Source organism: Pseudoliparis swirei, chromosome 16 (genome assembly GCF_029220125.1).
Source record: "Pseudoliparis swirei isolate HS2019 ecotype Mariana Trench chromosome 16, NWPU_hadal_v1, whole genome shotgun sequence".
Lineage (NCBI taxonomy): Eukaryota > Metazoa > Chordata > Actinopteri > Perciformes > Liparidae > Pseudoliparis > Pseudoliparis swirei.
The window spans coordinates 23,187,711-23,209,077 of NC_079403.1; the positions used below are offsets into that span (position 1 = coordinate 23,187,711).

Here is a 21,367-nt window from a genome sequence, read left to right on the forward strand (position 1 = left end):
TTTATCGTATATATATTATGAAAAAAATAATAAATAAAATATATATTTAATTTGTATTATTTCTTTATTTCTTCATTTTAGATCCCCCCCCATGCACATATATATATATATATATATATTTATCTGTTCAAGGTTGTTGTTGTTGATGGTTTTTCCTTAACCGAAGCAAAAGTTTAAAGAACAGATAATGACTTCAATAAGCTTCAGTATATTAAAAAAAGGTTTCTTTATTTTTAAAAAATAGATAAATAAATACAATTATGTGGAAGTGTCTGTACAAATGAAACGTCTACAAAGCATCACAAACATGAGCGCCGAGCCCCATCGTGGGCCGGCTGCTCCAGTACCGGGACTGTGGCCTCCAGTACCAGGCTTGGTACCAGTACCAGGCCCGTGGCCTCCTTCCTGTCCGGGTCGCGGTGCCACGCCGCCGCTCAGAGCACCGAGCGGTATTTACACGCAAACATGAGCCACACGGCGCAGGCGTTCTCCGGGTAGGCAAACACGCGGACGCGGACCGCCAGCCTCACATGGTCGCCACGGCAACACACGATCTCCTCACAGAACACAGACCTGCACAGGAAGTGATAAGAGACACAGGAAGTGACAAGAGACACGGGACAGGATGTAGTGCATTTCTTTCATTTAATAACACATATTTTATATATATATATACACACACATATACATAAATACATATATGTATACCTATAAATATATATATATAATATAATATATATATAATATATACATATATATAATATAGGGCTGTCAATCGATTAAATTTTTTTAACTAATTAATCGCACATTTTGAAATTCATTAATCGCGATTAAAAGTTTTTGTTTCTTCTTTTTAAAGACAAAACTCCACACACAGCTGTGTTTTCAAAGAGGCTCCTACCTATAAAGTGCCAGTGAGGTATTTAATATCGTGGATGATGAATTGTTTCTTCAGTGAAACATCAGATTAGTAAAAAAAAAGAAGTATATTGAGACCCCATTGGTCCTGTCATCTTTAACATTGAACAGCAGAACCAGTGGCCTTGGTGACTGACTGACATTCACATATGTCACGTGAACCCTCTGGAGGCTGTGGGCATGTTCTCCATTTTACAAAAACATGTAAATTCACCTTTTAAAGGCGTTTTCATATGACACATACACACGTGTTATACATCAAACATTCCAGAACAATCTCAGCTCTATATATTGAGGCACATTGTCCTCGTGCCGTGTTCTCTGTCTTCTCTGACTGACAGGCTGCTAATGAGCCTCACCTGTGAGGTGGGAGGTCCTTTGTGATTTACTGAGTGTTCATTGGTTGTTTTTTTCGCAAAATGTTGACAGACAAACGGATTGACCAATCACGGTGAAGGTTTCGTGTGACGAGTTCTTTCTGCGCGTCCCCCGACACGTCGCCTCCGTTCCTCTGTGTATCGGAGGGGAGGCGGGAGGAAGGAGGAGCAGGAGGAAACCCGACTGATTCATCCACGAGTTAAACTGAATTCTGCTCCTTATTTTCGCGGAGAAATAATTGTTTTAAAAACGGAAACAGTGTCAAACCGTACTGCCGCGGTTTGACACTCAGAGGAGTGTAACAACTTCAACGAACACCGGAAGTAAACAAAGTTGCGTTAATTGCGTTAAAATATTTTAGTGCGTTAACGCGGCCAAATTAATCGCATAGATTAACGCGTTAACGCTGACAGCCCTAATATAATATATATATGTCTATATATATATATATATATATATTTATGTATATATATATATTCCAGGATATCCAATCTTGTTATATACATACACACATATACATACATATAATATATATAAATATACACACATATATATATCATACCTGCAAACTCATGAGGGGTGAAAAAGGTGACAACGGTGGGGGGGGGGGGGCAGATGACTTTCTTTTTTTTTGTCACCACATCCACGTTGTTTGAACCCTCAAAGCTTTTAGAACCACAACTACAGTCATTTTATTGTTCTGGCCACAAATCTAAATAATGATAATAAACAGTTTAAGAACAAAAGGTCCTCCGCTCTGACTCAGCCCTATAATGATAGTAATAACAAATATACATTGTCATTATATAAAATATGGTTAAAGTCATTCATGAATCAACGTACTTTTTTTGGCCTGAACATTCATGGACTTTACCTTCAGTCTGTTCTGTCTCTACCTGTTTGTCACGATACTCATATTATAACTTCTATACATATTACATACCTGCCATAAATATCATGATACCCGATACCAGAATTCAATACAATACCATAGAAATAATATGATACCATAAATAAGAGACTGGTATATTTATCTATAACAGTAATAAATAAAACATCTGTATGGTTCACTTTTTACCAACTTGTTCAACACTTAACAAATGACAGTAATATTAGTATTAATACAGCCAGATATGAATGAAGCTACATGGTTCCATCATAGCATTGATGTTACACTATGAGGCCGTTAGTCTCTGACCAGATGATCCACAGTTCATCAGGATGAGCAGCTGGAGTTACAGAACTTTACAGACTGAAACATTTCACTTCTGGCATCTTTTTTTAATGTATTTGTTAAGCCGAAGTCTCTAAAGCTGCGCCTCTTCTCTCGCTGTGAGCTTCGCAGTGCGCAGACAGAGTCGACGGAGCGCCTGATCGCTCTCTTAATGAAGTATAGATACTACAAATATGCTAAATCACATCGTGTTTAACGTGCAGCGTGACAGCAGCAGATGTAGCGGACTAACATTCAATAACCTGAACCCCCAAACGCTGTGGACATCTGAACGCTGATTGGCCGAGACGCGACACGTCCATCAAAGATGTTTTATTGCGAAGAGCACCACTTCACATTTTCTCCGCGTCTCACTGCAATCTCAACGGCAGCGGGCCCCCCACCCCCCGGCCAGATGACCCCCCACCAAAAAAACAAAAACTCTTCAGATCTCCACGATTCACGTGGATGGCCTATTTTGAGTTCAAAACGGTGAATTTCACCGAAAGGTGACAAGTTTGCAGGTATGATATATATATATATATATATATTCCAGGATATCCAGTCTTGTTTTTATTGATATTTGGCTGCCACCATCCATTCTGTATTGTTTATATCAGACTTTACCTGGACAGGCTTAGCGCCATCTTGTGGTCGAGTTGTATATTGCAACCAACTGAACATCCGTTCGCTCATTCCTCTCTTTCCAAGCGTGTCAGAGACTACGGTGTCCTCCAAGGAACATAACGACGTTAGAGGACCCTGAGACACAGGGTTCGGTTGGTGTGTTCTACTGAAGAACCGATAGAACCTCCTTGTTGGGTTCTAGATGAAACCAGACTTCCCCCCACCGCCCCCGCCGGCTCACCTGAGGCAGGTGGCGAAGGCCCTGCGCGCGTTGCGGTGCAGGAAGTGGATGGGGAAGCCTTTGAAGGTGTGCCCGTCCGGCACCGCCCGCCTCACCGCGTCCTGGAACTCCTCGTTGCCGCAGGAGACGCCGGTGCAGCGCTCCAGCTCGTAGACCGCCAGCGCCGAGGACAGCAGGTAGGACAGGTGGTCGTCCCACACGGTCGCCAGCTCCAGGTCCTGGAGGGGGGGTGGGCGGAGCCACGGAGCTCAGTAAATCTCAAAACATCCAAGGCCTGGACCGTTCAAGGCGCCCTCTGAGCGTCCCTCGCCCCGGGGGTCCGCCGCTTACCTTCCGGCGCTCGGCGACCAGGAGGCGCATCTCCAGCTCCAGCTGGTTGCTGGCGGCGGCCGCGTCCAGAGACGGGGCGCAGAGGGGGGGCAGCGGGGGCAGGGCGGCGGTGGCGCCCGGGGCGCACACGGACCTCAGGGCCTCCTCGCTCATCGCCTTCCACCGGGACTGATTCTGAAGGGAAATGAAGCGGGAGAGAGGGGGGGGGGGGTCAGCTGATGACCTCATGCAGACACAGCTGCGACGGACGCCGTTCACCTGGAAGTCGAAGACGCAGAGCTCCACGGCGTCGGACGGCTGCCCGTTGGCCAGGAAGCTCTGCTGGTTGAAGACGCAGCCCACGGTGCGGTAGGGGGAGGAGGGCCGGGGCTGGGGGGCCAGGGGGGGGGCGTCCGGGTCCACGGCCCGGTGCAGGTACCTGAGCGCACACACACACACACACGTCAAGGCTCGTGTCATCACGAAACACATTCCACGAGTTATTATCTCTACGCTTGTGACCCGTAATGTTCCCACTGTGATGCCGTGTTGAGGTGTTTTATATATACATTTAAATGTTTATTAAATCATTGAGGTGTCGAACGAAAGCGATAAAAAGGGGAAACGTGAACACCTGCGCGCCGTGAGACTCTCCCAGAAGGTGGCGCTGCCGTCGGCGCCGCGGGTCAGGACCCAGGCGTGCGGCACCCCTTTGGCCTTGGTGCCCACGCACACGTAGGCGTCCAGGCCGAAGCCCAGCAGCAGGCTGCACAGCAGGGCGGCGTGGTCCTCGCAGTCCCCCTGGGGGGGGGGGGGGAATATCTTAGTACACGCACCTCTCTAGAGCTCCACTCAGAGGAGATCAGGAGCTACGCGTCAGAAATCCTGTTCTTAAAAAAAGGAATTCATTTATAATCCCACGTATGCGGCACAATGTACGAGAGCGTGTTTCAGGATTAACTCTAAACATATTACAACTTTATTCATGAAAGTCAGATTTCATATCACAAATATTGTTAATATATTGTGACATTATACCCAAGATATTACAACTCTATTCTCGAAATAAAGTAACTTTACTCTCAAGATGCATCGACTATATTCTCGACATATCCAGATCTATTTTTTTTAAATATTGATATATTCCAGTCTGTATATTTAGATCGTAAACTTCTTCTAAATAAAGGAATGAATTTCCATTTCCACATCCGCAGCTAAATGTACGACATATTACAACTTTATTCATGAAATAGTTCGATTTCATATCGCAAATATCCTTAATATATTGTAATTTTAAACTCAAGATATTACAACTCTATTCTCAAAATAAAGTAACTTTACTCTCGAGATGCATCGACTTTATTCTCGAAATATCTATTTTTAGAACTATTAATATATATTCCACGTCCATATTATTTGAAGAGGTTTTTCACACGCGTCCTCGTAAACTTCTTCTAAATAAAGGAATTAATTTCCATTTCCAGATCCGCAGCTAAATGTACAACATATTACAACTTTATTCATGAAATAGTCCGATTTCATATCGCAAATATCCTTAATATATTGTGACTTTATAACCAAGATATTCTCAAAATATATTGACGATATTCTCAAAAACATCCCTATCTATTTTTAGAACGATTGCTACATTCCAGGTCGTATATCTAGAGCGACCCTCAGAGGTTTACGGGCGTCCTCGCACCGCCTGCTCCGCTGACTCAACGTGTCTCGGCGTGATGAATCGGACGAGTCCGTTTCTCACGATGTCGAACACGGAGCAGATCGTCGTGGCGACGGAAGCCCCGCCTCCTTCACCGGTACGCCTCCTCCGGTAAAGAGGCCCGAGGATGATAGATGTTCCCGAGGAGCGCGACGGGGCCGACAGGCCGGGGACTGACGAGGCTAAATTAACTTCCCCTGGAATGAAACTCATAAATCACCGCTGACAGAGGGGGGGGGGGGATGCTCAGGCGGGGGACATTTATCCTGCGCTCGGCTACAACATCAGTTAATTTACTCGCTTGACTATTTGCGGATTCTTTCTTCGCTTTATTCGCGCCTGAGAAGGGGCGTGGCTTATCTCCGTGGAAACAGTTATCATTTCCTTCATCCGCCACGGGAGAACCGACCGCGAGTCCTGCCGTAGTTCTGTTCTGCTCACCTTCCCTCGACACAGGAACGCCATCAGCGTGCACCACTGCTCCTGCTTGGCCCCGCCCCCCCCCCCCACCACCGGCGCCTTCTCGTGGGCCAGCAGGCTGACGAAGCGGGCCGCCTGCCGGGGCGTCTCCAGCAGCCGGCCGGCCCGCAGCACGCGCACGTACGCGCACGCCGGCCTGTTTACGCCGTTCTCGTCCTGCGAGAGAGACGAACACGAGATTTATATAGTGTGTGTTATATATATACACACACACACGGGACAGGGGAGGAGATATGAATTCATGAGTTCAGGATTCAATAAGACCTAAAGCAGTAATCAAAATCATCTAATTAGTGACGTGCATGAATGGATAATGGAGATTTATATAGTGTGTGTGTGTGTGTACACACACACACACACAAAAACACATTATATATATATATATTAATAAATACAACTCGTTCATCCATTCATGCACGTCACTAATATATATATATATACACATATGTATATATATATATATATTAGGGCTGTGAAACGATTAAAATTTTTAATCGGGTTAATCACAGGTTTTTGTGGATTAATCATGATTAATCACATATTACCGATATTCTCGGTATATTTTGTGAGAACATAGAGATTTATGACAAAAGACGGATATATACATTTATACATTCTTCTATACAATGGTGCTGCAACTCAGCAGTTATTTTGCAGTTTTCTTCCATATGGAACATTAATACATCTTCATCCTAAACAGAATGTTTAACCCTCCTGTTACCTTTCGGGTCAATTTGACCCCATTCAATGTTTAATGTCGGTGTTCTTTGGGGTCAATTTGACCCCAGGCTATTTTCACTGTGTCAAACATATAAGAAATATCAACTTTTTTATTTATTTAAAGGGCTATTTAGGTAGTCAACAAACAAACATAAAGTACCTCACACTTAAACTTGGGAAGCAATATTAATTCTAATAATTTTCTGGAGGTTTTAATTGCTGGGGTCAAATAGACCCCGAGGGTAAAATATGTTAGTACATGTAAAGGTAACAGGAGGGTTAAACAGAACATTGTTCTCTTGTTTGTCAACCATTAACTCCACCATGACACAATCTAAAGGCCTCTAGTCTTCCTCTAGCAGCTGCTGAGGCAAACTGACTGTGTGGGTTTTCTTCATGAACTGGGCCGTGATGAAAGGGACGGCGGGGACACCGCTGCAAAGCTGAAACCTCACCGGCCCGGACAGGTGGACAGATTGACAAGTGACTTCTTTTTTGTTCGGTCCCGATGCGCGCACGGAGCTCTGTGGCGAGCGAGACGGAGATCGATAAGTGTTAACGCAACGCGAAGAGACAGAAATGACATGCTGCTGTGGAGATACGATCAACAACAGACGTTTAGTTTAATAAAAGAACAAAGACGTGCTATAGAGAACATGTCAGGGGGCGGGCCAATCTCTTTAATGTCATGCGATCTACCGACACTACGCCGCGATCGACTGGCAGGTCGCGATCGACGTGTTGAGACCCTGATCTACAGGAAGTAAAAGTCGTCACAAGGTTTCCGGAGGTGAACCTGCGGAAGGATCATTACCGATGAACAGACCGTCTGCATGAGAGCGGACAGAGTTCAGATTGAAGTGGTTTATTGGAAGCTCATTTTGCAAGTGACTTTTTTTTCGTCCCGACGACCAACAACAGACAGATTGGAAGCTCATTCTGCACATGCGTTAAATGCGTTAAAAAAAAAAAACTAGTTAAACCTGTAATTGAATTAACTGAGTTAACGCGTTATTTTTCACAGCACTAACATATAGATACACACACACACACACACACACATATGTATATATATGTGTATATATATATATATATTTATATATAAAAATAAGCAGAGTTGCGCATTATATATATATATATATCACACACACACACACACACACACACATACACACCATATGGATCTCTGGTATTCACTCCTAAAAAAGAAACAAGTCAAGAAGTGAACGTCTGCAGGAACTCGTCCCCTCAGGGTTCAGACCAACCTGAGCGAAGATCTTCACCATCTTGGATCGGTTGGACGGTCGGATCTCCAGGAACTCCCTCCACCACTGCTTGGCGTAAACCAGGAAGAGCCTCTCCTTCTCTGCCGTCCTCTGCCTCTCCAGTGATTGCTGAATAGGAAGCACACACACACACACACACACACACACAGGGACATGTAGAGCTCTCCATACGGGCTCCGAGGAGCATCATGAGCCACGTGGGTCACATGACTCACCTGCGTGCTGATGACGGCGGCGCTCAGCGTCTCAGTGAGAGGGGGGAGGAGCTCCAGACTGACGGTCAGGACACCGGCCGGGACTTTGCATTCACTTCCTGGAGACACACATCCACGCTACTGATATACACTTAAAATGCTTTTTTGTTTTTTTAAAGGCACATTAATAATTGAGTATCCCGATGTCACTCCTGTGTTCCTCACCGACTCCCATCAGCTCCACGGCAAAGCAGGTCTTCCCGCTGGGCGCGCCGAGCACCGCCCTCCAGTCCAGGAAGTAGGACGACACCAGCGCCGTCTCGCCGGACGTGTCCGTCCTGATCAGCACCAAGTGAACCGGGTCGCACAGGGACAGCATGGAGGTGGCGTCTGGCATTTTGCTGCACTCACCTACCCCTCCCCAAAAATAAATAAACGTTTAAACTAGAACGGGCACTCGGTAGAACGCATACCTTCGTATATCACAAGATTGGGCATTGAATTATGAACATGTTGGCATTAGTTGCCAATTGGATTGAAATTGACCGCGCTATGGTAAAAAGAAGATTTTGACCTTTCCATGACCTTGACCTTTGACCCGATCGATCCCAAAATCTAATCAAATGGTCCCCGGATAATAACCAATCATCCCACCAAATTTCATGCGATTCGGTTTAATACTTTTTGACTTATGCGAGGAACACGCATACAAATCAATCAATAAATACACGGCGATCAAAACATAACCTTCCGTATTTTCAATGCGACGGTAATCACAAACTAAGTAGACGCAATAATCTAAATAACAAACGAAGCAGCGGTCCTGCCTGACGTACCGTCTCTGTTGACCTCCAGGACGAAACCCTCCTTCAGGTCCGGCTCCAGGGCGCAGGGCACCGGCTGTGAGCGGAACCTCTGGTTGCGGAAGTGCAGGTAGAGCGTCAACGTAGAGCTCACCTGACCCGGGAGAGGCTCCGGCTCCTGGAGGTGCTCCAGAAAGGCCTTGCCTCCGAGCACTTGGACGTACAACCGCCGCCTGGACCGGTCGATGTCGGCTTGAGAGGATGAGAGGAACGCCTTCAGGTCACCGCGAGGACAACTCGAGGACCATTACGGTGGTTTATTCGGATTTGAACGCCCGGTTCTTACTTTTTTTCAGCCGAGTAATATTCTTGTCTACAAAGTGAGTGGCGGGCTTCGGGGGGGAACCGGTTTCTGCAGCTGTTGTGCTTTCCTACCAGAGCAGACAAATGAGACGATAATACCAAAAACAATCAGCCGCTAATTGAATCCACACCAATTTGAACAATTGAGAACTCGTTATCTGGGTTCAAATGAGTGTGAAACGTGAAGTTGTGTTATTTGCATTCAGTCTTGAACCTGCGTGAAGCGTATGTCCTTCATCACGTCCTCGATGATGCCCCTGCGCTGCAGAGCGTGGAGGCACTCCGTCTCGGACAGGGCTCCATGCGACCCGCCGTGGTCGCTCCCCCCGGTCTCGGCCAGCACCTCTCGGATCCTCCCGTGGATGTCGATCTGACCCGAAGAGACGGGGTGAACGGTGAACACCCCTCGTCCCAACACATTCCTCAAGCCTCTCACCGATACATAGGGTTCTTACACATTTTGACCAATGGATTTCCAGGACTTTTAACCAAATTTCCATGACCAAACTGAAATCTCGGTATAAACATGAACATTTTAGAAAATGTAGCGTATTGAGAGCGTACGCCGGCTTATACTTTGAGCATCTTTCTTTAAAAAACATATTAATTATTTCAAACTCGGCGTAAATGAATATGTGATTATAACACATGACTTTTCTAAAACTTTTATGATTTAAGTTTTTTCCAGGACTTTTCCAGGCCTGGAAATGACCATTTTAAAATCCCATGACTTTTCCAGGTTTTCGATGACCGTACGAACCCTGAATACATCAGAATATCTTGTGGAGACAACTTGTGCATCTTTGGTTTCCACCTCCGCAGAAAAGTCTCCATTAATAAAAGTGGACTACCACTGACGTCACACGTTGCCATGCTTACCCATCAGGTTCCTTATTACCGGTAGACCTAGAGTAGACCAGTAGACCTATAACAATTCAGGGCTCAGTTTCTCATTAAAATCTTGCTGTTTCTAAGTAAGACATTATGAGATTCATGTTTTCCAGACTATATCTAATTATAGTGGTTCTTATACTGAACCAGTATGAGAATAATCTCAAAGGACCAATACTAAATAGATTCTAACACTGGCCATAGGTGTATTGCTGCCAGATCTTTAAAAAGGATGTATAATGTTGTGTACTCGTTCTTCAATGGGCACGTGGACTTTAATGTGCTATATTATGTTCAAACGGCGTTGGGCGTGTATGTGTTATAACAGCATTCCTCTCAAGGATTCCGCACAAAGGCACTTTGTTTACTTGCACACACGCAGAGAAACTCGGGTTAAGGAGTTCGCTCACCTTGAGCAGATGGTCGTGAATGATCTGCTTCAGCTCGGAAGCTTTCTCTGGAGGCAGAGACATCACAGCCGAGGAGCTCCGTTAGGGACAGATCCGGGTAAACATGTTGTCCTCTGTAACATCATAGTTTGTGTGATAGCCCGTGGATGACAAACCACCACAACTGCCAGTTTGAACTGTGGCGGACAAGCGACCGGGAACGCGGCTCCGAGGATGCCTGACGGCGTCCTGGTGGTCAATATTGTTGTATTCGACCACGTTGACCTGGAACGAAGTAAGATAGGTCGAGTAGTATATCTCTAAATGTCCCCTTTATTTTAGGAGAAGTTTAATTAAATTTATTTTGAAGAAATATATGACTTTTATTCAGGAATTGTTTCTGCCGCTCTGTTGTTGGGCGTGCAGCGACAACGGGTAAAGGACCCCTCTTTAGTCCAAATTGCCACAGCAGTTTAATCTTTTTTCTTTCTTTCACCAGTTAGAGATATCTATATATGATTATCATGTGTATTGTACTTTTAGGAGTAGTTTAATTAAATTTAGTTTGAAGAAATGATTTTTATTCAGGGATTGTTTTAGCCACCTTCTTGTCGTGCGTGCAGTGACTAACCGTAAAGGACCCCTATGTAATCCAAATTGCAACAGCCGTTTTTCTTCTTCTTTTTACCAGTTATTATTTTATATTAAATCAACTAGTTTTATATTTTGAATACAATTCAGATTGTGTTTGCTCTCTAATTATTATCATGTATATGATCATTATTGTTATAGTACTTTTAGGACAAGTTTAATTAAATTTAGTTTGAAGAAATATATTACTTTTAGTCAGGGATTGTTTTGGCCGCCCTGTTGTCGCGCGTGCAACGACAACCGTTAAAGGACCCCTCTGTAGTCCAAATTGCAACAACCATGAGATATTTTTCTTCTTCTTTTTACAAGTTATTATTTTATATTAAATCAACAAGTTTTATATTTAGCTGAACATTTAGATTTGTTTTTCTCTTTAATATATAGCATTTATATGATTATTCTTTTTATAGTACTCAAAAGAGTGGTGGTGGTGGGGGGGGGGGGAACTCAGCTAATACAACAAATACAGTACTTCCTGCTCCACACACACACACACACCTATTCCGTCCCACAGACCAGAGAACATTACATTACTCCAGTAGTCGATATGAGCGCGGCCTCTTCTTGAAATATTGAATCAGTTCCTGGAACGCGTGGAGGGAGGCCGAGTCGGGAGGCATTGATTTAGCTCTCGGCCGGAATGAAATTACCAGTGGAGCACAGCAGTGCAGAGCTGTGGACAGTGAAGCTGCTTTTTACACACACACACACACACAAGAACACACGCAGACATGAAGGGTTCGCTAACAAAAAAGAAAAAAGGATGAATGTTTTATTTTTAGGAAGTATTTCATGTTTTGTTTGCTCTTCTTCTCCACTCCTCCTCCTCCTCCTCTCTTTCAAGAACACTATCCGTCATGTTCAAACTCCCACGCAAATCTTAGTGTGGAAAAAACAAAACAATGAATGGAATGTTACGCACAAACTTCTCTTGTGGGTCCAACGAGCCGACACCGCTCCCCGTGTCACACCTGCTCCGAACGGGCCAATGGGGCGCGAGCGTTTCACTCGCGTCATGAGACAACGGCTCTCATAAAAACATTTATCTGATCACGCCCCCTTTTCTTTTTTCTCTCTCGTCTTTCGTCCATTAGCTTCACTTCAAGGCACATTTAAAGCTATCTCTCTACACACACACACACAGACACACACAGACACCTCACGACCTCCATCCATTGCACCGCTCTCTCACCTTTAGATTGGTCCCCGTCGATTCACAACCACATTTTTTCTTTCTTTCTGTGTTCAAATTAAGACGACACGCCACGTTCAGTTTTGCGTCAGTTATGTTTTTAAGAGATTCCAACGGAAAAGAATGCAATGTTTCATAAATTAACAGCTCGCCTGGCGGGTTAGGGACACCTTTACTTTGGTTTTTCCTCAAAAGAAATGAAACCCCCGAAAGGTCGAACCCATCCAGTGGGTCCACGCAGTGACGGACATTTACCACGACAGCCAAAATGTCTGAAAGAAGAAAAGAAAAGTGCTGATATGACAGGAAAAACAAGATTTAAAACATCGGCAGGGCCTCCGTGAAATATCCAGTCACACAAAAATATATATCTGGCCGTATCGGGGCGCCCTGCTGAATGCGAGTGGAAGAACGAGTGGTACATTTCCGCCTGATATGCACATTTCATTGCGGGAAAAAAACCAAACTATTTGGCTGTGGGCTCTTGTGATGGGATGGACAGTTATTTGAAATGTTAAAAGGTATCCGCGGACGACCGCCACGCCCCCGACCGCCGTCACGTCGGAGGGAGAACAACTCAAACGTGTCAGAGTCCGGACGTCGCTCTCGCCGTCCTCTCGGAGCGACGGGACGGTCATCGAGGAAATGAAATCGTCGTGCTGGCACCGAGATCCTGAGACGTTACTAATTATTTTCTTCTTCGTTAAGATCTTAACATGAAAAACACACACACACACACACTTGCACTTTTTTTTTTTTTTTGATCTAGCGCTCCCGTAATTTCTGACCGTAAGAAATAAATACCCTCCGCTATGCTCGTGTTACTCTAGTCTACTCAGGGGAAGTACCTCATCCCAGGTACTGGTGCAAAATAGGGTCCGGGTTTTTTGTGTGTGTGTGTGTGTGTGTTCACTGGGCGTAGATCCAGCACACCAGCAGGCCCACGGCCACGGCCGCCCCGGCGCCGACGTTCAGCAGGATGGGCCTCCAGTACCGCCACTGGTCCCGTTTCCTCTCCGATTGGCTCAGTCTCTGTTTCATCTGCTGCAGCTTCTGCGAGGTGCAGGCGATGCGCTCCTCGCGGTGACGCCTTCTGACACTGACGAGAAAAAGAGAGACGGGTAAGCCGGGCCGGCGGCGACGCCGAGCTTCAATTATTGCACAAGACCAATGGATTTCCATGACCTTTCCATGACCTTTCCATGACCTTTCCGTGACTTTAAACCACATTTCCATGACCAAACATCATGTGAAATCTCGGTGTTTACATGGAGTAAAACCTTAAATGACAAATGAATGAGAGAATAGTTTGATTAAAAGAATAAATATGTATATAAATGTTTATTCTTTTAATCAAACAGTGTAAATGAATATATATAAATATATATATAAATGTGTACATATATAAATATATATATATATATTGTTATATATATACGTATATATACATATGTTCATTTACACTGTAAAGTCATTTTTATGACTTTTCCAGGCCTGTTAACCCTTTTTTTAATTCCATGACTTTTCCAGGTTTTCCATGAACCCTGGTAAGAATAAGAACTGGAGCGAGGGATTAGAGATCAGATTTCTCCGATGTACTTACAGCCCCAAGTCCTCGGCCGCGTCGCCGTCCGGCCCCGCCGCCGACAGCTGGCCCCCGGCGGCGGCCCGGGGCTCCAGGCGGGGTGCCGGCTGACCGTTGGGCGTGCTGTCGTTGAGGTGAGGCAGGGGTGGAGGAGTGGGTGGTGGGGGTGGTGGTGGTGGAGGAGGAGGAGTCAGGTCCGGCTCCAGGTCGCTTCTGGACATCCGTTTCGGCTTGTCCGGCTTCGAACGGGGAGACGAGAGGCAAGGTCACGATGAGAGGAACAAGGTCACGACAGAGAGGATCAAGGTCACGACAGAGAGGACCACGGTCACATGGAGAGGTCCAAGGTCACAACGAGAGGACCAAGGTCACAACGGAGAGGACCAAGGTCACAATGAGAGGACCAAGGTCACAAGAGAGAGGATCAAGGTCACGACGGAGAGGACCAAGGTCACAACATAGAGGATCAAAGTCACGACAGAGAGGACCAAGGTCACAATGAGAGGACCAAGGTCACAATGAGAGGACCAAGGTCACGACAGAGAGGACCAAGGTCACGACAGAGGACCAAGGTCACGACAGAGGACCAAGGTCACGACAGAGAGGACCAAGGTCACAATGAGAGGACCAAGGTCACGACAGAGAGGACCAAGGTCACGACAGAGGACCAAGGTCACGACAGAGAGGACCAAGGTCACAATGAGAGGACCAAGGTCACGACAGAGGACCAAGGTCACGACATAGAGGATCAAAGTCCCGACGAGAGGACCAAGGTCACAACAGAGAGGACCAAGGTCACAACGGAGAGGACCGAGGTCAGTGCGTTATCCTCCCTGGTGGCTCATGATTGGTTCGTCCAATTTCAGATGTTTTTTTAGTTTTTTATAGAAACTTTATCTTCTGTAAATATTGCCTGAAGCTGGAGCGTTGTAACCAACTATAAAATAAGCTTTAGTTCTTTTGAGATGCTTCTTGCCATGTTTGCCTGCATATGGAATACACCTGGCCTTAAAGTAGGAGGATGGAAGACGTTTCCAAGTTTTTATATCACATTAAGTCAATAATATACGATTCGCTGCGGTTACAAAACTGAAAGGAGAAGCGGACCGAGGCAGAGTCGTTATCAGGAGGAAACAATAAGAAAGACGAGGTGCGCCGGCTGATTGCTCCGTTACGCAATGATACCGATACTGATAATGGTTTGAAAGTAAGAGGAGAAAAAGGGAAAAAAGCATGTGACTGAAACAACGCCCGTCTTGAAGGGCGGTGACAACCACCAGGATTCATTTAATCTCATATTAATCAGAGTTTAGCAAAACTGGGGTTTAAAATGATTAAATCCAGATTCTGTTGCTTGATGAACAAAACGCGACATCTTAAAGGCAGATTTACGTTTTAATTTCTTTTTGTCTTTGAGGAAAAGAACGTGTTGGCCCGATAAACAGAGCAACAAAGGTCAAATATTAAAGGATTTAAATAACCGGTTTCTCCAGAGAAACTCAGCAGCAGCATCGTAAAACTCCACCGGTCAAGTCCTGGACTGGATTACTTTGCTCAATCCATCTCAAGAAAGTAAATAAACATATAAATATAAATTTGAAGTGAATACTGGATGTACATTTTTTTGGTTTCAGTGCAAAATAATTCAATCCAACCACATTCTTTGTGGAAAAGCAATAAATAAAAAAATTGTAAAGCTTTTTTCAACGTGATTTGAAGTTTAAACCACTTTAATCTGGTTTAAGATGGTTTTTTAAAGTTTACCGCCGGGATGAGCTTGGCTCCCTCGATCACCGCCATGTAGGAGAAGCGGAGCTGGTCGGGGGTCTGGATCAGGCCCATGCGGTACTCCCTCATGTCCAGCAGCACCTTCTGGACGTCCACCGACGATGGCGTCTTCCTCCGGTCCATCTGGGAAGCACATCGACGCGACGGTGGATGAACGGATACAAGAGAAGAGAAGGAGAGGATCTAGTGTGTGTGTGTGTGTTACAGACTAAGGGACAGTTATTCTACTTCTACTGCAGAAAAAAACGCAGTGAATATTTGGTCCACCACGGTCCATCTGGCTCCTCTTCCTCCTTTAAGACACGTTTACATTACCCCCCCCCTCACCAGCACCAGGCAGGTGTCCACCAACGCCAGGGTTCCGGAGCGGCCGATGCCGGCGCTGCAGTGCACCACCGGCGGCCCGTGCTCCGGGCCCAGCGAGCCGGACTCGCGGACCTTGAAGAGGAAGTGGAGGAAGGAGGCCGGGGACTCCGGCACGCCGAAGTCGGGCCACGTGGTGTAGTGGAAGTGGAAGAGCTGCCGCGACTCGCCCGTCTGCCCGGAGGAGAGAGAGATCTGCGTGACTCGGGGCCGATGACATCTTTGTTCTTTTAATCAAACTGCGTGAATGAAGGTGTGAATATGACATAACATAACATAATATATATAATACAACACATTCACAGGCCTGGAGATAACCATTTTAAAATTCCGTGCCCTTTCCAGGTTTTCCCTGACCGTATGAACTCTGTCAATAAAATAGAATAAGCGTCACGAAGACATCGGGAGACTCGACGAGTCGAACTTATAGCTCGACGCCGAGCTTCACCGGAGCTGCGACACGCAGGGAAGGAGAGGAGAGACGCGGAAAACAAACCCACGACTTGTGGAGAAGGTCTCCACTTGGAATTAACAAGAGTCTCTCTCCCTCCTCTCCTCTCTCTCTCTCCTCTCCGTCTCCTTTCTCCTCTCTCTCCTCTCTCTCCTGTCTATCCTCTCTCTCTTCCTCTCCTTTCTCCTCTCTCTCCTGTCTATCCTCTCTCTCTCCCTCCCTCCTCTCTCTCCTCTCCTCTCTCTCTCTCCTCTCTCTCTTCCTCTCCTTTCTCCTCTCTCTCGTCTATCCTCTCTCTCTCCACCCTCTCTCTCTCTCTCTCTCTCCCCTCCTCTCCTCCTCCTGATCTCTCTCTCTCTCTCTCCTCTCTCTCCTCCCTCTCTCCTCTCCCTCCCTCCCTCTCGCTCTCTCTCCTCTCTCTCCTCCCTCTCTCTTTCCTCTCTCCTCTCCCTCCCTCCCTCCCTCTCGCTCTCTCTCCTCTTTCCCCTCTCCTCTCTCTCCCTCTCCTCTCTCTCCTTTCCTCTCTCCTCTCTCTCCTCCTCCTCTTCTCTCGCTCCCTCCCTCCTCTCTCTCTCCTCTCTCCTCCCTCTCCCTCTCTCTCCTCTCTCTCCTCGCTCTCCTCCCTCTGTCTCTCCCTCTCTCTCTCCCCTCTCTCCTCTCTCTCCCTCTCCTCTCTCTCCCTCTCTCTATCCTTTGCAAAATGTCTCGTTTTCTTTTACGCCCTCTTTTAGAATAATTCCCACATTTCTCAGACGCCTCGATTAAATAACGTGATCTCAGGAACATGGCGTTCCTCCATTTCTTGAGCAAGTTAGAGATGTTTTAAATCCTGGAACGGGGCGGGATGGAGTGACACGAGCAAAGCCAGGTTCTCCTCCTGCCCGACAACTCAAACTGCTGCTGTTTAAACACGTCACAGTGCGGCCGAGTCTCACCGCCGTGTTCTGCAGCTCCAGCACTCGGACGGTGTAGTACGACCGGTCCTCCTCCGACAGCAGCCGCACCACGAAGCCCGTGTCCGAGAAGGACATCTGCAGCTCCTCCGTGGCGGGCCAGTACTGAGCACACTTCTCCTGTTGACAGGCAACGACACCGGTTGGACCCGGCAGCGTGTTTACCACATCATACACGAGCGGCTCCCACAATGCACTGCGCTTCCTGATGAGAACGCCCCCCCGCGCCGGATGCCGTGAGGGCGTTGCTTCGCCCGGCTGAGTGGAAACGAGGTCTGTAGATTAGAGCGACGGGTCGTGCTCTCTGGAGAGAGACAAGTCGAGAGCCACGCTGTCCCATTTTATGAACACTGCCCCTTTAAATCTTTAGTGGGTTTGGAAGCCAATCACGCGGCCGCATGCAACTCACACGGGTGTGAAGAGGAAACTTTAATGTGAAGTAGGAGGCATCTCAAGATGGACAGAGAGTCCAGCGTACAAGTGCATGTTCGTAGATTCAGAATGTGTAACGATGAAGTGTAACGAGGAAGTGTAATGAGGAAGTGTAACAAGGAAGTGTAACGATGAAGTGTAACAATGAAGTGTAACGAGGAAGTGTAACAATAAAGTGTAATGAGGAAGTGTAACAATGAAGTGTAACAATGAAGTGTAACGAGGAAGTGTAACAATAAAGTGTAATGAGGAAGTGTAACAATGAAGTATAACAATGAAGTGTAACGAGGAAGTGTAACAATGAAGTATAACGAGGAAGTGTAACAATGAAGTGTAACGAGGAAGTGTAACGATGAAGTGTAACAATGAAGTGTAACGAGGAAGTGTAGCGATGAAGTGTAATGAGGAAGTGTACCCATGAAGTGTAATGAGGAAGTGTAGCCAGGAAGTGTAATGAGGACGTGTAACGAGGAAGTGTAACAATGAAGTGTAACGAGGAAGTGTAATGAGGAAGTGTAATGATGATGTGTAACAATAAAGTGTAATGAGGAAGTATAATGAGGAAGTGTAACAATGAAGTGTAACGAGGAAGTGTAATGACAAAGTGTAACGATGAAGTGTAACGAGGAAGTTTAATGACGAAGTGTAACGATGAAGTGTAACGAGGAAGTGTAACGACAAAGTGTAATGAGGAAGTGTAGCCATGAAGTTTAACGAGGAAGTGTAACATATATAAAGCATTCGTAGTTCTATGTATTTTACTTTTGATTTTGTTTGTATTTTATTATATTTAATGTGTTGTACTATCTGGTCGTTGAGTCTGAAATGAAAGTTTGATTGATTGACATCAGAGACAATAGGAGGAACGTCCACAGCTCCTGACACCTGGAAACAAGGAGGTCAAAGGTCGACTCACGGATCCCTTTTCGATGACCCTGTTGAGCATGATGACGGCTTTGGAACACTGCTCCCAAATCATCAGCCAGAAATGACCACAGGTGTTCCTCAAAGGCCCCTGTGGACGCAGAGAAGAAAGAAATAAGCAAATATAGAAAGAAAATCCCGCACATCCTCCTTCAAATCCGTCCCCAGGTGAGTTAAAGTGCGACAGGTGTACCTGGCAGAGGATGTAGGCCCTCTGGGCTTCTTCCACCATGACGAGGCTGGCGTTGATGTAGTCGTTTTCTGAGTTTTCAAGTTTGACCCGACTGTGGTCGACTGAAACCGGGTGGAGACGACGACGACAACAACAATAACGACAACAACGGGGAAATTACACAACGCACAAAAGACGGAACACACGACCTCATTCCCGCCGGTCTCGGGGACTCACATGGGCTGACGTCTCGGTAGCGGTTCAAATTGCGGTTCGCCGGGAGTTTCGCCACTTTGAAGGGATATTCGCTGGCTTGGTTACGGATCTCCTGTCAGAGACCAACAACAAACAAACAAGTGTGGAGTTATGAGTATCAGTGGGCATTCCACACACACACACACACACAATGATAAAAAGGTCTGTTGGATTCATTGGCGCTATGGTTGTAACGTGTGAGGTGTGCAGGTACGATAACTCAGTTTTAGTTATTACATTAGTATCAAAGTCAAAGTTTTCTTTATTGTCACTTCTTCCATTTGGGCAAACTTACAGAAGATCGAAAGTACGTTTCTCTCTTGTCCGAACCAAAGTGATTGTAGTATTAATATTAGTAATAAAGAACTATTAAAAAAACGTTACGTCTGTATTATAGCAGCAGTCAGACATGGAGTTATAGCAGCATGTTGACATATGAGTCACTTATATTGAGCCTAAAGATAATGAGAACATAATTATACTGATGCACAGAAATAATAAACCTGACCGGCTTTACATGTTAAAGGAACTGGTTATGAGAAATGACATCATCTGTAAGCTTTATACCACAACACTTGTTGACTATAGACTATTGTCTGTAGCTTTAACTGAAACACACACACTCACGTATGTCAGTAATATTACCATATATATAATATAAAGTATATATTTAAAAAAATAAAAAAATGTAACAAATAAATAAAAATTAATTAAAAACCAAATTAATTAAAAACAGACAACTAAATTAGGGGAACCAAAGTTCTGCATAAAAAGACATGATCACTTAAAAGCTGTTCTATAAAAATGGGTTTTAAGAAGTGATTTAAAAGAAGTTACTGATTCTGCAAGCCTTATCCCCTCAGGATTAACTCGTAAACAAAGCAAGAGCGAAACAAACCAAACTAACGAGTGTAAACAGGCACCAGTAGCAGTGTCACCGCTCACAGTAAACTCCCTATGACCTTTGGTTTTCATTCGTAACCGCATTAAAATAACTTGTTCCTTTGAATTATGGTGTTTCCGGGGGGAACCGTTTTAGAGTCGGACCGGGTGTTCCTGTGCATCACCCAGCAGGGTACCGGCTCGCCCCTGAACACCTCCGACAGCCTCTCCCGGCGCGCTGCCCTCGGGTTAACCGGCTTCCAGCTGGCCGTGAAGCACACGCGCTTTACTCTGGAAGTCCCGGTGAGTTCTCAGAAACCGAGATGACGTCACCAGCGACACCGAGCCGCACGCGTCCTCGCTACGGAAGTCACGGACGAATAGCTGCTAGTTCCTCCTCCGTCCTACCTCTATGTGTCCTAAGCACTACTCCTCCGTCCTAGCACTAAAGCACGACCTCTACACACTTGAAGGGCTGTACGTTAGCACGAGTAACGGGAGTCAACCGGACCCCCGGGGGGGGAGGGGGGCCGGGGCCGCCGTGAGAGGCCCAGGGTCCAGACTTACATTGAACAGGTTCTGCCATCTTCCGGACGAATCGATCTCCTCAAATGCTCCCTCCATGTCGAGTCCTGGTTCCCGAGACCCTCGCCGGATGAGCACGGAGTGTTTGAAGCGGCGTTCACTCAGTCACTCCTTTGTGTCCGCCATGTGAGCAGCCGTGTGTGTGTGTGTGTGTGTGTGTGTGTGTGTGTGTGTGTGTGTGTCACCCTGGGGATCCCTGCGGGGAGTCTGCTGCTCCAGCACAATACTGCTGCACGCTGTCCGACTTGGGTTGCCAGTTGTGTTTTTTTGTTAAACTGCCAAAAATAAAAAGTAAATCACATTGCTGTAGTGTGGGTGTCACAGATAATATATAGCAACATATATATATATATATGTATATATATATAAATATAAATCGTTTAAAATATATATATTTTTGAATTATGGCAAACAAATATATATATATATATATATATATATATATTAACACTCGTTAACATTGACCCTTGCAGTAAACTATTGCGTTCTGAAAGGTGGTTTGTCAACCCTATTATCATTTATTATTATTTTATTATTATTATTATGTTTCCATAGTATACACACGGCAGGGTTACAAAGACATATAAAGTTACAATACAAAG

The 21,367-nt window shown here is 45.6% G+C and overlaps 2 protein-coding genes across 2 annotated transcripts; both read right to left on the minus strand.

Annotated features, from left to right (window-relative positions):
* Positions 1-207: 207 nt before the first annotated feature.
* On the minus strand, positions 208-10,698 carry cep76 (centrosomal protein 76). The gene is made up of 13 exons (XM_056433891.1): positions 10,554-10,698; positions 9,467-9,622; positions 9,236-9,320; positions 8,923-9,141; positions 8,312-8,497; positions 8,108-8,205; positions 7,872-8,000; positions 5,848-6,042; positions 4,321-4,487; positions 3,966-4,125; positions 3,708-3,881; positions 3,378-3,595; positions 208-573 (listed from the first exon to the last, which is right to left on the minus strand). Exons 1-13 carry the CDS (start codon positions 10,614-10,616, stop codon positions 435-437), a joined length of 1,989 nt encoding a protein of 662 aa, XP_056289866.1. The 5' UTR covers positions 10,617-10,698; the 3' UTR covers positions 208-434.
* A 1,224-nt stretch (positions 10,699-11,922) lies between these two features.
* ptpn2a (protein tyrosine phosphatase non-receptor type 2a) lies at positions 11,923-20,891 on the minus strand. The gene is made up of 9 exons (XM_056434801.1): positions 20,748-20,891; positions 19,281-19,371; positions 19,065-19,165; positions 18,864-18,962; positions 17,498-17,635; positions 16,076-16,285; positions 15,725-15,871; positions 13,979-14,199; positions 11,923-13,474 (listed from the first exon to the last, which is right to left on the minus strand). Exons 1-9 carry the CDS (start codon positions 20,802-20,804, stop codon positions 13,285-13,287), a joined length of 1,254 nt encoding a protein of 417 aa, XP_056290776.1. The 5' UTR covers positions 20,805-20,891; the 3' UTR covers positions 11,923-13,284.
* Positions 20,892-21,367: the final 476 nt, after the last annotated feature.